Source organism: Rattus norvegicus, chromosome 2 (genome assembly GCF_036323735.1).
Source record: "Rattus norvegicus strain BN/NHsdMcwi chromosome 2, GRCr8, whole genome shotgun sequence".
Classification (NCBI taxonomy): domain Eukaryota; kingdom Metazoa; phylum Chordata; class Mammalia; order Rodentia; family Muridae; genus Rattus; species Rattus norvegicus.
This window is the reverse complement of record NC_086020.1, coordinates 186,998,452-187,015,491: the sequence shown is the minus strand read 5'-3', so window position 1 is coordinate 187,015,491 and position 17,040 is coordinate 186,998,452. Positions and strand designations below refer to the sequence as shown.

The window sequence follows — 17,040 nt, the reverse complement described above, 5'->3', positions numbered from 1 at the left end:
GAGAGATGGCTCAGCAGTTAAGAGCACTGACTGCTCTTCCAGAGGTCCTGAGTTCAATTCCCACTACGTGGTGGCTCACAACCATCTGTAATGGGATCTGATACCCTCTTTTGACATGCAGACATACATGCAGAAAAAGAACTCAAATACATTAAACAAACAAATAAATAAATCTAAAAAAATTGCCTAACTAAACCAAACAAATTTAAAAAAAAAAAAACAGAATCAGAAACATATTTGTCTATTAAATAAAACAGGGAGAAGCATCTTCCCAAGTGTGTGACAGCCTCTGTCAGCCAGGTCCAGCCTAGGAAACAGTGGCAACCTGTCTACCCTGAGGGACTGAGCAACCTCAGTGGTGTCTACTCAGTGCCTTAACCACCTGTCTCCTGCTCTTTTCCGTACTACGCTCTTTTCAGTGTAGCTGTCCCAAGGTCCTCTCAAGTTGTTAAAGGATGAACCAGGAGACGGTACCTCAAAACTACAGGGGACAAGTGTACTCAGGACTCCAAATCAATCAACAGAAGCCTTTTCTCCGAGAAAATGGCTTCTGTAGAGAGAGCTCTAAGTGGCAAACTCTGAACGGCAGAAATGTGGTCAATAGTATAATGCCTGAGCTATACTCCAGGCCCTGATGATGATCAAGGAAGAAGCATCCGGAAGAGAACTGCCCCTTAAAAGACTCTTCCTCCCTTTCCATCCCATCCCTCATGCTAACTCTCATGCTAGCTCTCACTACTCCCCGTCACGGCCATGACAACAGCCTTCCAGGTAGCATCCCGACTCTTAACTCTTTAGCCATCCAAACACACACAAACGTTATCACCCGCTGATTCCCCCAATGCCAACCTCAAGACAATCCCACACATCTCTATCTGGACTCTCAGCTAGCACCTTAGAATCAATAAATTCAGAATTAAAACTGTCACAGCCTCTCCTCATCAGGCCTAGGGCCAGTTCATGATTCACTGTCACCCAATGGTGGTAGTGCCACCTTTATAAAGCTCTGGAATCTTACAATCATCTTTAATAACCCTTTGCCTCCTTCTCTTACTATGTAATCAATAATAAAACGAAGTCTTTTCGAAACTGAACTTTACATTACCTTTCTTTCTCTCTTTCTTTCTCTCTCTCTTCCTTCCTTCCATCCTTCCTTCCTTCCTTCCTTTCTTAGCATCTCACAATGTAGCCCTGGTTAGCCTAGAACTCAGTATATAGAGCAAGCTGGCCTTGAACTCAGAGATCTGCCTGTCTCTCCCTTCATAGTGCTGGGATTAAAGCTGTGTGCCTCCGTAACAACCCAACACCCACACCTCTAAATCTACCTTTTCTTTTATCAGCACTGCAGCCATCACTAGAACCTCATCTCAATGCCAGCAAGTCTCCCCGATCCCTGCTTCCTCTCGCTCTCCTTTAAACTGCATCTTACATATTATTTCCAGAAGAATCTTCCTAAAGACCCCTCACACCCTCGCTCCTCCACCTGAGGACCCCCTTTCAGAAGAGTGGGGTCACTGAAGAATACCTGCAGGGCTGTGCTGTTTGAGTCAGATAAAAACTGCTCTTTTATTAGATCTGGAATGGACTCTGACCAAATAGGGAAGGGAGGGGCTTGTTTAGAAAACCTTCAAACAGTAAAACACATTTCAAGATGTTTAGGTGGTAAAAAGTTTTCAAAACCATGTCTCTGTTTGCCTGACTGGACCTTCCATGTGAAACAATCCCCCAGCCTATCTGGCCTCTTTCCCTCCCTATTCGATCATGGGCCCAACACTATTTTCAACAGCTTTTTAAATCACTTAGTGAGTTTTGTTTCCAACAGAAGTTCTTGTACTAATTATAATCAAGCTTCGGACAAACAGCTATCTATTTCTTTCCGGACCTAGAAAGCAGGCATGTTAACTAGGCCCTCCATAGCTGGTAGCCAGACAGAATGTTAGGGAAACATACCTTTAGAAGAGAAATGCACTAAATGCTTGATCAGATGTCATGAGAAGACAGAACAATAGGGGAGTAAACTTACTGACTTGCTCCTGAGTTACTGTCACTGTTGGCAGAGACGTGATCTTCTCCTTGTCAGCTGGAGGGGGCCCTGTGTTTTCCAGCTGTCCTAGAAGCTATGAAAAGAAGAGGTGGTAATGTTCATATCTCTAACTGGGGAGAGCCATGCTAGCTGAGAACACACAGCGCAGGCATTAAGGATGTTTGCTGCCCTTAACTTGTGCAGGGCTCTTGCAGGTGCTGGAGCACTCACGCTGCTTTCCAATGTCAGAGCGGCACCAGTGTAAAGCGTGATTATAGGGCAGACTCATAACTGAAAGGCCTACCCTTGGGCATAAAGCAAACTTAAAGATACCAAAAGAGCTGTGATGTCCTGGATAAAATTACAACTTAATAAAAACCAACTGTAAACTGGGTCAAAATGTCATTCAGTTAGAAGGAAGGTGTGGAAGTATGGAAAGCAGCAAAAAGTCAAGAGATGGATACATTACTGTGTGTGAGAAGACTCAGAAATAAACGACATGCTTTCTATTTACTCTCACCGGTCCACAGTGCAATGAAAACCAGTCAAATTAAACTTGCAAAACCACGTGGAAGCAATTACACAGTACGGGGCGCTCTCGCCTCTGCTTCCTTCCTCTACTTTGCTAGGTCGGCAGAAACCCTGCTTCAACCTTGAGGGGGTGGAGGGAGCCTGTGCTTCCCAGGACTGAACAAAAGGACAAATTACAATGAACTGCTTGTATAGGATAAGTATTTACTTCTTCCAGAGGTAAAGTAATTCTCGAGAAATCCTGGGATGCCTAGCAGGAACATGGAAAGTAGGCTACGCCCATAGCCCATCCATCCATCCACTTAGTAAAAACAGAAACCCAAAAGTTCACACTATCAGTGAGAGCAGAGCGATTGACATTTCAGAAAGTAGAAGGAATGCAGGAGTCTGTGGAACCGTGAGACACATCAAACAGACACCCTCTCAAAAGGCAGCTCCTCACCTGGGTTACAATGGCATCAAGCCCTGTCTGACCCCAGGCATAGTCCCCAGGGTTGGAGTGCAGCATCCCGCTCCTATACATGAGATGAGACAGACAGGGTTAGGTCGGTGACATGAGGCTCTCTGCCATGTACCACAGTGGGGACCTAGCAGTGGATTACTGCTCTCTCAGAGCTGCAAGGCACTAGTCCTCTACAACCTGGAGGCAAGGTCTTTGTATTGAGAAGTCAAGCAGATTACCTAGAGATAGGCTTTTATTCTCAACAAATTTTACCTAACTGGAGCAAAATGTGATGCTCTCTAAACTGCTACAGGATATCCCAGAGCAAAAAGAGCCTGTGGGTTTAAAAAAAAATTTGTGTTTTGGTTGGCCCAAATCTACAGCAGACTTCCCTTGTTCAAAGAGGCCACACGTGCCCTGCACAGTAAGGACTTTTGGTAGAAAAGCAGCCACAGCAGCTCCTGTGGATTGTGGCTCAGAGCACTTACAAAGGGACTTGGCCGGACTTCTTTCTTGGTGCTGTTGGTGCAGTACCCTGGATGACAGGCACAGGCCCTAGCTAGACCATACTTAAAGTAACCAGAGGCTGTAAAGCAGAGTAAATTCGGGAAGAACTGAGCAGAGAGCCCTTGTGCAGCAATGTTAGAAATCACAAATCACTGCAGGAATGGCGGCTCGTCCTAGAAGGAGAAAACACTGTCTGCAAGCCCTACCATGCCTGCTGTGGCTCTGATACTGAACTACATGTGCCTTTGTTTATTTGGAGAAACTTTCTTACTTTGAGAAAAGAAAGTAAAATGCTATGTTCTCAACTTCAGGAATTCTTAAAGCACAAAATCTTCCTGTGTAGTCCATAAGAAAAAATTTGATCTTGCAAATCAGATCAGAAGCCTGGCAGGAACCATCTCATTCCCCACCCACATAACTCAGACCAAGACAGGAAACAACCAGGCACATCGAGCGATATCTTAGGGGACCAGACCAGCTGCCAGCTGTTCTGAACATCAATAAGGAGAAGTGAGCCCTGATTGAGTTTGGTTAAAAAAAAAAAAAGTACTCCAATATCCCAGGCATACCCACATACTCACCTATGCAGGTTTGCTTTCTCTATGGTACAGAAAGGACAGCACCTAAAATGGCACTACTCAAGCAATGTAATATAAAGAATGGTCACTTACCAAGAAAAGGGGTGTGGGGACCCAGGAATGGCAGAATTTGCAAAGAATCCTGCAAAGATCTGTTGTATTATTCTGTTAAAAAAAAAAAAAGAGGAAAACTGAGATAAAACAGTACACAGAGGTATTCTATAGACAATCATGACTGCCTAGTCAACAATCAACACTCTAAACCACAATAGTTTCCACTGGTTGTTATACAGAAGACACCAACAGAAATCAGTTCACTACCTGTTGTACATGTGTTCATTGTTGCTCTTTGTAGATTCTGCCATTTATAGACTAACATGATTTTTTAATTAGATTAGGAAATGACCTGACGTTATGATGTGGTTTTCAAAATATTTTCTTGGATTTTTCACACCAGGGTGAGAAAGATCCAAAGGATGCTGACCCAGTAGAACTCTGGACCCATTTCCCTTTTAACAAGGAAGGGCATTAAGCTAATCAAAATAATTTTGATTATGTTGATTATCAGGCAATATCAGACTACAGGACAAATATGTCTACAAATTATTCAATACTTCTCTCCCTTCAAACTTGGTTGGACTTAGTGATTCACTTCTTCCAGATAAGATATGACAGAAGTGACTGTGGCTTGCAAAATTAGAATACCAAAAGTTATCGTGATTTCCTTCCTTCTACCTCTATTTATATTGGATCATCTATTCTAAAAGAGCTGCCAGGTCATGAGGACAAGGAAAAAGCTCTGTGGAGAGACCCACATGGTGAGCAAACTAAGGCCTCCTGCTAGTTCCCGAGGGAAGGAGGCATCTTGGAAGCAGACCTTCCATGTCTAGTTCAAGTACTCAAATGACAACCCTGCAGTAGGCATGCAATCACCTGACTGGAGCCCTTTGCCAGAACCACCCAGCTAAGCTGTTCCTCAATGCCAGAACTGCACAAAGAGCGACACTGTAGCTGTCAGCCGGGTAACTAACACAAGCCCCTCCTGCTTACCAGGAACAGAAAGTCAATTACCGCACTGGTGCATTGACAAGCGTAGACAGTGAGAAAGCAGCCAGCCTGTTACAAATGCAGTCGGCCAGGGTCACCTCCTTAACAGGGGCTCATTCTTCATTCTATATTCCTTACCTCTAGAAGTTAGACGTTGGCTCAGTTTTATCAGAAGTACCAGAGAGACTGCTCAGTGGCTGATTCCCACCATGAGAGACCATCCCTGGAACTGGGAGTGAAAGTAAACCTTTTCTCCCTTAATTGTTTTTGCCAGATATTTTGCCCCAGAAATGTATGAAATAACTATAATACAGTTATAATAGATATAATACAGTATAATATATACACTATTATTTTTAAAAGGAAGTTTTGTTTTCAGGGTATAGTGGCTCACCCCTAGTACCAGGGAGGCTGAGGCAGGACAAATGGAAGGCCAGTCTGGGCTACAAATTTATGTCCAGGAAAGACATAAAAACCATATTATGATATGCCACGTATCATGGCATGAATAATGGTCTCTTTCTTCTTGGAACTAAAGTTTAATAGGAAGAAAGATATTAATAACCTTGTGTTTTAGTCTAAATAAAACAATGTGGGAAGAATATAAGCAATAGTAAATGTGTTCAATTTATAGTTCTAGAGGCTGGGAAGGACGTCAACAGAGCAAATTCCTCTTCAACCTCTCCCTCTGCCGTCCTCAGCTTCAGTCATACCCTCCATTCATAACTGGAGGCTGGCTGCAGCAGCTGTAAGCATAATATCTCTACAAAATAAAAGATAGAATTCCCCTTGGATATTTATAAGAGAGCATGTGTGTATTGGGAAATGCATCCAGACTTCTTTCTTTCTTTTTTTTAAAAAAAGATTTATTCATTTATTACATATCAGTACACTGTAGCTGTCTTCAGACACACCAGAAGGGGGCACCAGATCTCATTACAGATGGTTGTGAACCACCATGTGGTTGCTGAGAATTGAACTCAGGACCTCTGGAAGAGCAGTCAGTGCTCTTAACCACTGAGCCATCTCTCCAGCCCCGCATCCAGATTTCTTACAGCAGACTCTTAGAGTCCCAATAGTGAAAAATGGGTTCCATACCAATTCCCTATGTCAAGAACCCTCAGCAAGTAATCTGGCATTTTCTGGTCATATTTCAAGAAATATCCTCCACTTGGTAAGAAAAGTAAGAGGAAAAGGAAAGTGCTGCTGACTCTACACTTGGGCATATAAAACATGTGGTTTCACTTCACAATACACTAAATAAATAAAACTGAAAACAGGTGGGTCTATTTAAAGATATGTAATAGTGATTATACAAAGAAAAAAATTCATCAAGAAATAATTTAATGTACAAAAATGTACAAAACAGAGAGCCCAAATCTAAACTTATAACACCTACAACGAAAATAAAATAAAAATGCTCAGAAAATTGCTATACATTGAAAAAATATTGACTGTACAGTACTACTCACCTGATACATGCTTTTTATTGTTATCTAGTTGTTTCAGCTAAAGGCTTGTGGAGCCTGGGGTGGCCTCAAACTCAGTAGAGAGCTGAAGCCAGCTTGAATTCCCGATTCTTCCAAATGCTGGGATTACAAGCATGTGCCAGCAAACCCAGTTCAAACATACCATTTATTCTATTGTACGTGATTAGCACACATTGTAGCTGGCTAATCATAAACCGTCCTCAACACCACTGCCTCAACACCTCACAGTAAAGGATACAAAGTTAACTCTACATTCATCTAGCTTTCTTCACATCTGTGGGCAGGAAACATTATAACACAGTGCTCAGTAAAGGAAATATTCTGAGCACAGAGTAAGAGGCAGTAGAAAAGGATTCCATTTCTTTTAACAAAAATGTCTATAAAGCAGGCTTGGTGGCACACACTGAGCAACTGGGAGCCTAAAGCAGGAGGATCTGGAATTCAAAACCAGCCTGAGCTACCTGGTAGATCTAACTAGCCTATAAAAATGGTTTTAAGATGGAGGGTGGGAGAGAGAATATGCTAGAGCAACTTCATGTTAAGCCTGCTGTTCTTATCTATTAAATTCTTTAAATTCAGATCTTTGTATTCTGCGGTGGTTTGAATAAGAATGGCCCCCAGTTGTTGGAACTATTTGCGAATTAGGAGGTGTGCACTTGTTGGAAGAGATGTATCATAGGGGCAGGTCCCCTTGTACCCTCCCTCTGCCTCCTACTTGTGGATCGAGATGTGAGTCCTCAGCCCCAGCCAAGCGGTCTGATGCCTGCTGCCCTGCTGTCCTGCCACGATGGACTCCTGGCCCTCTGAAGCCACAAGCACAAGTCCCTGCTTTCGTTCATAAGTTGTCACAGCAACAGAAAAGTGACTAAAACAGATCTCAATGTTATAGAATATACACTTGGTTTACCTTTTGGTATCTTCCAAATTTCTTTTTCTCTTTACTTCTTTTTCTTTTTATCTACTTATTTACGTTTTTATTTTAGAGACATAGTCTCTTTGTATGGTCCTGGAACTCATTCTCTAGACCAGAGTGGTCTTCTAAAAATTCATCTACCTCTGCCCCCCCAGGGCTGGGAATAAAGGTGCGTGCTACCATATTCTTTTTTGAGGCAATATTTAGCCCAGGTTGGTCTTGAACTCATGTTCTTCACAGCCTTCCAAATGCTTATAGGCACAAAGTATCAAGCCTAGCCTTTTCTAAAATTTAATAAATCCCCTCTGAGATATTACTAGAAAATGCTACAGAAGTGTATTAGATAGACCACTACTTTATCACCAATCCTTAAATGATAACATTGTGAGTATGACATTCAATGTAGCTTCATTTTCATCCTGTTTATATTTCTGTGTGTCCACAAAAGTAAGTCTGAGAACTTTATAAAATATAGATTAGACTGCTTCAGTAACAATCTAAACAGCTCTCAAGAATTCAAAACAACAACTCACCCTTCGATAGCTGGCGACCTGTCAGGACGAGTGCTTCCTCGAGACCTGTATCTTCTTGTCATAGGCAACCTTGGAGGCCGACTTGGTCCCCAAAAGTCAGTGTGAGTTTGGTGACCTCTCTCATTGGCTCTATTATCTTGGTCCAGAGGATTGCTACTTAGAAATGGTCTAAAATCTTGTAAAAACATTGTGTGATCCAGATGGTCCCAGAGCTGGTAAAAAAAAAAAAAAAAAAAAAAAAAAAAGCACATTAGCCTAGAATGTGGGAGGCTCAATTCCTTGCACTGGCTGATTGTAAATAAACAAAGTAAAATAATTTTCTACATATATATAAGAAAGCAAACAAATGTCTAGCTTCTTTCCTTAACAGTTATTTAACATCCATCTCCACATGCTTCTGACCAGGTTCCCTTCCAGAAATATACTATGAGCTAAAGCTCAGATGTCCGTCTGTCCCAAGCTTAAGTAACAGTTCAAATCAATGTTATACTTTGTTTAATCACAAGTGGCATCTTCATTCTCAATAAAACAAATAAATATATTTCTCCACTTGTAAAGAACACTTCATCACTGTCAAGTGGAGATAGATATCTTTAAAATACGTCTCTTGACTTGGCACTGGCATCAAAGACAGGCTGGGTCAAAACTATGCCAAAGCAGTATAGCTATGTCTGATAAGAGCCTCTGTTGTACACATTTTCATCATTAATATGGGAGGGAGAGAGACTAGGTTTGGGAAAATCAGTAAGCAAAGGGGAAAATGAAAAGTAAGTTAATTTTTTAAAAGATTATTTTTAACTATGTGTCTCTGTGAGTATGTTTGCACATAGGAATGTAGTGTTCAAGAAAGTCAGAAGAGGGGCTGGAAAGATGGCTCTGCAGTTAAGAGCACTGACTGTTCTTCCAGAGGTTCTGAGTTCAGTTCCCAGCAACCACATCATGGCCCCACCCATCTGTAATGGGATCTGATGTCCTCTTCTGGTGTGTCTGAAGACAGAGACAGTGTACTCACATACATAAAACAAATACATAATTAAAAAAAATACAAGGAAGTCAGAAGAGAGCATAGGACTAGAGTCCCTGGAGCTAAGGTTACAGGCTGTTATGAGCCACAGAGCATGGGTGCTGGGAACCCCACACCCATCTCTTCAAGAGCATCGAGTTCTCCTAGCTGCTGAGCCATCTCTCCAGTCCAAAACAAGTTTTTACAAAAAGAGACTCTTCTGTTTCAAAAGAATTTTATTTTCAAGTAGAAAGATATAGACACCAAGCCCAAGCAACACCCTACCATAGGAAAGTTAGCTCAAAAGTTCCATACAGGCCCCTTGGGGGCTCCTGAGGGAAGCTGTGAAACCAGCTGTCTCTGTGCTTCCTATGCTGTGCTGAAGTGAACAGTCTCTGCCATGTGCTCCTACTACCAAGAACTAAGCTGTCCCACCACGCCTTCCCTGTCATGATGAACTCCAACACTCTGAACCAGAATAAACCATTCTCCTCTTAAGCTGTCTCTCTTAGGTGCTGTAGTCACACAAACCCAAAAGTAACTAATACAGAAACTGTAATGTGTTAGCTAACTGTAAGCATCCTAAATGATGAAGGCCTGCATTGCCTCAGGATACCACCATAGCATTCTTTTCAGTATCAATGTGTCATGGATATTTTACATGTTAAGATTACTATCACGATATATTCAACACATGTAAAATAGCACATGAATAAGATGTAGAGAAGATATGTCCGTAAGCCGTCTCTTTGTTATCTCCCTAAAGCTACTGAAATTCTCTATATCCCTCTTATAACTCCCTAAGTAAATGCTATCCAAATATTTTATTTATAATTCACTGGCTTTTTTTCTTTTTATTTTAAAATGCATATTAGCATACATTAATTATAATGTAGATAGTGACTTTTATACACTCCCTATTATATTTTATCCCTTTCCACTCTTGCTGGTCCCGGCCTCTTCCCAACCAGCCCCCTTCTACTTTAAAGATCTTCCACTTTGGTTTTTTCTTTTGCTATTGTTTCCTTTTGTATTGTATATTTTTGTTGATCCACTGAGTTTGGCACAGTTGCTCACAGGGCATACATAAGGTTATTTACAGACTTAGAGGCGCATGGGCACCTTACAGTAGCTACACTACTGAAGAGGATGCTTCTCCCTCTCCCTCTACATGGGGTTCTTAGGATCTGTACTCTAGTCCTCAAACTTGCTCTGTGAGTGCTGTGCCACTGAGTCATCTCCCAGCCTGGTTAGTTATACTCTTTAGATTACTGTCAATGGTTACCACAGCTAAGAAAGTAGAAAATCCAAATCACCTTCTGCATCAGCTTGAGGAACTTTGCCACTTGTTTGGAAATGCAAAGTGGTACCAACTAATAGTAACAGTGTCTTTCTAGCCTACTTTCATCCCCAGATGACGGCATGCCCTAAGCACAGAACATAGAATGAAAGGGTACATCTCAGAACTTTATTCCAAACCAACAAGAAGGATAAGAATAGCCAGGTCATCTGTCTCAGAGCAGACTTACACAAGCATGAGGGAAAAGAGCTCATTAACAGAACTGGGTCTTCAGGACACAGCCTACATAAGTATAAACTAACTGAATGACTACAGAGTTTTAGTAAAACACTTTAAAGAATTACACAGTTTGACAAATTTTTTCTTGAAAAACAACATAGTAAGGTACTCTGAACAGATGTAAGAAGACAAAGCCCCCAGTGTCATTATAAACGAGACAGAGCTGGGGCAACTAAGCACATGTTCCCACAGTAAGGACTGGTGCCTGGATGCCAGCACCCATTAACAAGCTGACCGTTCCGTCTCCAGCAGGAGGGCAGAGACAGGAAGGTCACTAGGCCTTGCTGGTATCAAGCTAGCCAAGAAAACTCTGACTCAATGGAAGAGGCAGTGTGATAGAGGGTGACACCTAAGGGCCTCTTTTGGCCTCCACCCATGCACACACCAGCACACTCATATGTGCATGCACTCACACAGAGATGCACAAATATAAATCAACAAATCTCTTAAAACATAAATAAAAAACAAACAGCAGGACAGATGGTGTCTTCCACTTGACAGACCTTGCTCTGAGCCGACTGCAAACACATCCTCTACATACTTAAAATGTTAAGATGTGTTCCTCAGAGCTGAACAGTTTACTATAATATGACACAAGAATTTCACTGTTAGCTATAAAAGCCAGAGAGCTAAAAATATATCACAAGGAAACATGTACAATTATATTAATAGCAGAACTACTCCTAAGAGCCCAGTGTAAATGTCCAGTGTCTATCAGCTAACAGAGAAACACACAATAATCGTCACACAGAGCTGGCCTTAGCTAGTAGACTGCCTGCCTGCATACTGAAGCTGAGGGGCCGACTCCCAACACCAAAAGGAAAAGAAGATTTTCTCAAGGTATTGTGCAGACACACAATGCAGGAAGTAGTAATGCATGATACAACACGGGGAAACTTGAAAACATTATGCTAAGTAGAAAAAAAATTCAGTCAGAAAAGGTCACATTTTATATGATACCATTTATAGTTACCGTCCTACATAGAGATAGAAAGTGGCTGATTAGTGTGGGGAAATTGTAGAGAAATAAGAAGTATAAATGGTAAAAACAAAAAAACAAAAAAACAAAAAAACAAAAAACCCAAGTGTGGAATTATGCTAGCACCAGGGAAAAAGAGGCAGGCAGATCCCTGGAGCTTCATGGCTGACCAGCCTAGTCTATTTGGTAAATTTCAGGCCAGCAGAGACCCTGTCTCAAAAGAAATGATCGATACTGACAGAAGAAATACACACACACACACACACACACACACACACACACACACAATCACACACACACCAATGCTCCTCAAAAATTCAACAAAATAAGGCTGAAGAGATGGCTCAGTGGTTAAGAACACTGCTGGTCGCTTTTCTAAAGGTCCTGAGTTCAATTCCCAGCACCCACATGGCAGCTCACAACTGTCTATAACTGTAGTCACAGTGGCTCCAATGCCCTCTTCTGGTGTGCAGGTGGTACATACAGACAAAACATCCATATGCATAAAAGAAAAATGTATTTTAAAAAACTTATAATAGAAATAAAAAGAGAACATTATCAAATTAATTTATAAGCTAGTAGATCAATTTCCCTGGTGAACACAGACATAAAGTTTGTATGAATAAAATTCAAGTACATATTACAAGCTCATACTTCACCGGTTGTGGTGGCACATGCCTTTCATCCAAGTACTCAGGCAGAAGCAGGAGGATCTTTGAGTTCAAGGCCAGTCTGATTTACAGAGCAAGATCCAGCACAGCCAGGACTACACAGAGAAACCCTGTCTCAGAAGACAAGGAAGAGGAGGAAGAATGAAGGAGGAGGAAGATAAAGAGAAGGAAGAGCAATATAAAGAGGAAGAGGTAGAGGAAGAAGAGGAGGAGGAAGAGGAAGAGGAAGAAGAGGAAGAGGAAGAAGAGGAAGAGGAGGAGGAAGAGGAGGAGGAGGAGCTCACACACCATGACTAAGCTGGCTTCATTACAGGGTTGCTATGATAGTTCAACATGTACCAACCAGTAAATGTAGTTAAGCATGTAAATAGCCTTAAGGACAGAAATCACATGGTCACTTCAATAGATAGAGAACAAAATCTCTATAAAACTATAGTGTCCCTGCATGATGAAAAGCTTTGAGGGTATTAGGAGAAACCTCAACATACTAAAGAATATCTATGACAAACCTAAGTCCAATATTAGATAGACTAGGTAAGGAAGAAATTTAAATCAAGATACCCAATCTCAACTCTTACTCAATAAAGTGCTTAATCCTTAGCAAGAGCAATAACGAAAGAAAGTAAACAGATGTAAACAGAGAGGAAACAGATATAAACAGAGAGTGAACAAGCAAAACTAACCCTAATTGCAGATATAATCCTATACTTAAAAGACTAAAAGTTCCATCAGAACACTCTTAGAACTAATAAACATTTTTACAAAATAGAAGGATGCAAAACTAGCATCCAACTCCTGCAAGTTGTTCTCTGACTTCTCCACATGTAACACTGCATGCTCACATGAAAACACACACACACACACACACACACACACAAATGTACAAGAATGTATATTTATTTACATAAAGTAAATGTAAAAGAACTTTTTAGTTTAAAAAGTTCAGTAGGGGCTAGCGAGATAGCTCAGTGGTTAAGAGCACTGACTGCTCTTCCAGAGGTCCTGAGTTCAATTCCCAGCAACCACATGGTGGCTCACAACTATCTGTAATGGGATCTGATGCCCTCTTCTGGTGTGCTGGTGTGTCTGAAGACAGCTACAGTGTGCTCATATAAGTAAAAATTAATTAAAAACAAAAAAAGAAGAAGAAGAAAAGTTCAGTAAGGTACTAAGGAGCTGTCAAAGCCAGTGAACTGCTTCCTCTGCCTGTATCCGATCCCTAGAACCCATGTAGAAAGCTACAGTGACTTGTGCTTGTAACACAGGCACTGGAATAGCAGAGACTGGAGGAACCTTGGGGTCTGTGGACTAGACTAGCTAGTGTAGCAGAACCTGCAAGTTTTCAACTCTACAATAGACCCTGTCTCAGAAACTGGTGGAGAACAGTACCTACATAAAATCCTGTAGACCACATGCATCTATAACCCCAGCACTGAGAGAGAGGCTAAGACAGGGGGATTACATTCATATGAGCTTTCCTTTGTTGTCGCTCTTTAGGAACAGATAATTCTTTTGGCCTTTTCTTTTCACAGATGGCAGGCTTAGCTAAGTGGGAGCCTTGCTCTGTGGCCACCACTTCTTTCTTTTCATTTCTCCTTATCTCGTTCAGCACAAACCAAGGTTCAACTTTAAATTTCCTGGTTCTTTTTTCCTCCTCAAATAGTACATTTTGTACTTCTTTTTGCTCTGCTTTTCATTTTCATTGCAGATCTGCATAAGAGTGATCACTAACAGCCACACATTTCAATATTAGGCCATCTTGAAATCGACCAATGAAATTATTACAAAACTCTTCAATTTAGTCTTAGGCAAATTGTAGCAACTTTCTTTGCCAAATGATCACAAAAATGGTCTCTAGCCTACGGTCTCTAGCTACTGTTGTCCCTCTGAAACCTTGAGCAGGGCCTCCACAGTCCACACTGGCCTCAGCACTACTGCCTTCCAAACTCCTACAAGGATGGTCCATTAAAGCCCATTTATGGGCTTATAGCATTCAACAATTTTTCTAGTTCAATGTCACAAAGTCTTCCACATTTTCTCCAAACAACAGCATGGCCGGGCTTGTTACAGCAATATAACAATTTATAGTACCAAGCTGTGGCTTAGTTATACCATGATCAAGACAACTTACAAAAGAAAGCATTTAATTTGAGGGTTCATGGCTTCAAAGGATTAGAGTATTTAGCCATCATGCCAGGGAGCATGGCAGCAGGCAGGTAGCCATGGCTCCAGAATGGCAGCTGTCAGCTTACATCTGATCCACAAGCACAAGACAGAGAGGGAGCTAACTGGGAATAGTGTGAGCTTTTTAATTCTCAAAGTCAGTAACATACCTCCTCCACACTGCCTAATTTTTCCAAACAGTTCTACCAACTGCAGACAAACTTCCAAATGTATGAGCCTCGGGGGGTCATTCTCATTTATACATCACATATCCCAGCTTTGGAGTAACTTGTGATTACTGTGTCTTTATAATGGCTATAGAGGCATTAGATGACATTGGAAGGTAAGTTAAATAGCATCACAGCTACTCTGTGATGGTTAATGGTGACTGCTTACTTGACAGAATCTAGGACATGAGCCTCTGGGTATCCCTATGAGGCATTACATAGACTAGGTTAATAAAGATGGGTGGCACCATTTCATAGGCTGGGGTCTTAGATGGAATGGAAAAGAGAAACTAAACTAAGTAGCACCACCTATGTGCATGTGTATCTCATATAACCAGTTGCCTCAAATGCCTGCTCCAGACTTCCCCACATGGTGGACTGTGAAGTCAACGTAACCCTTTATCCTTTAGGTTGTTTTGTCAGAGTTTTTTATCACAGCAACAGGAAAGATAACTAAGAAACACTTCAAGTTTATTTTTATCTTACTTTGAACTACTTGTGGACCCAAAGAGGCATTTCAGAGCTAACTCTTGAGCCAGGTTTTAGATACTTGAAACGAAAACTACATCTTCATCAGGTTTTTATTAGCAAATTTGAAAAAGCAAGGAGATCCCGTTTGTCACAGAAATAAAGCTTCTACTTAGCAATGGTTAATAAGAAGGTTGAATATGATCAGTTAAACGCTAAAAGTATAATTTAAGAGACTTGGTCTAGAGAGATGGCTCAGAAGTTAAGAGCACTAACTGCTCTTCCAGAGGTCCTGAGTTCAATTCTCAGCAACCACACGGTGGCTCACAACCACCTGTAGTGGGGATCTGATGCCCTCTTCTGTTATATCTGAAGACAGTAACAGTGTACTCACATACATGAAGTAAAGATTTATTAATGAAAAAAGTTTAAAAAAAAAAAAAGCTTGTGCTTTAAAAGGTCTATCTTGGGGGTTGGGGATTTAGCTCAGTGGTAGAGCGCTTGCCTAGGAAGCGCAAGGCCCTGGGTTCGGTCCCCAGCTCCGAAAAAAAAAAAAAAAAAAAAAAAAAAAAAAGGTCTACTTCCAGAAAATAACTTCTTCAAAAAATTAGGAAAAGCCAGGTATAATGGTACACACCTTTAATCCAAGCACTTTGGAAGCAAAAGGGGAAAAATTTCTGTGAGTTTTAGGCCAGCCTGGTCTATATAGTTAGTTTCAGGCCAACCAGAACTATAAATCTAGGCCCTGTCTCTAACACACACACATACACACACACACACACACACACACACACACACACACACACACACACACACACACACACACGAGAAAGAGAGAGAGACAGAGAGAGAGAGAAAGAGAGAGAGAATGAAAGACAGAGAGAGAAAAATTTTTTAAAATAATGTATTATACAATAAGCACTAAAATAACTTGCAGAGAAAAAGTACAATGGGATAGTGAAAGAAAATAAAACTAGAGCCCTGGGGTTCCTGGAACACAAGGCTAAAACAGCAAACTGAGCCAGGCATGGCTGCTCATACCTGTACCCTCCCTCAGTACTACACTATGAAGCAGGAAGATCACTGGTTGCAGAATCTGTATTACATAATTATCTCTAGGATTCCAAAATCTCAAAAACAAAAGTCAAAACAAACAAACAAACAGAAAAGGTAAAGGGAAGCAGGGTATCCTGTAATCTGAGCACTTCAGACTTCTCATTATTTGAAAGTTAGCCGTTGTACACGGTAAGTTCCAAACCAGTCTGAGCTACAAGAGCCCCACCAAGAGAAAAGGAACATAAAAATTAAACTGTGTGTAATATCAAGGAAATAAAAGAAAAGGACCCCCCAAAAAATATGAAGACTGGCTACCATCATGGCAGACTTTTTATTATTTTACTTTTTAGTTTTTAGTTTTTCAAGTCAGGGTTTCACTGTGTGGCCCTGCCTGTCCTAGATCTCACTCTGTAGAATAGGCTGGCCTTAAATTCAAAGATCTGCCTGCCTCTGCCTTCTAAGTGCTGGGACTATAAAGGTGTGTGCCACCACTTCCCAGCTAATTTTACTTTTTAATCAAAGGTTTATTTTTAATTGCGTGTGTGTGTGTGTGTGTGTGTGTGTGTGTGTGTGTGTGTGTGTGTGTGTGTGTAAGGATGGGTAGGTAGACATAAGTGTATCTACACATGGAGGCCAGAGGAGTCAGATCCCACTAAAACTAGAGTCACTGGGTGGTTGTGAGCCTCCCAGTGTGAATGCTGGAAACCAAATCTGGGTCCTCTAGAAGAACAAGTGCTTAATCATTTAAAACGGCCTTAGATCAAAGCAAGTGGATATCAACAATTTTATTTAGAATCTACTGTACCTTTATATTCCTCCTGCTCAACTCA

The 17,040-nt window shown here is 41.2% G+C and overlaps 1 protein-coding gene across 3 annotated transcripts in view; it reads right to left on the bottom strand.

Moving 5' to 3' along the window:
- The window catches only part of Rnf115 (ring finger protein 115), a 67,715-nt gene that overhangs the window by 3,182 nt on the left and 47,493 nt on the right, over window positions 1–17,040 (bottom strand). For all 3 annotated transcript variants that reach the window (XM_039102700.2, NM_001108560.2, XM_039102702.2), the window contains 4 exons: window positions 8,065–8,276; window positions 4,175–4,246; window positions 2,997–3,069; window positions 2,024–2,117 (listed from right to left, as the gene is read on the bottom strand). In XM_039102700.2, the coding sequence (XP_038958628.1) occupies window positions 2,024–2,117; window positions 2,997–3,069; window positions 4,175–4,246; window positions 8,065–8,276 (451 nt within the window). The remainder of the gene's footprint in view (window positions 1–2,023; window positions 2,118–2,996; window positions 3,070–4,174; window positions 4,247–8,064; window positions 8,277–17,040) is intronic.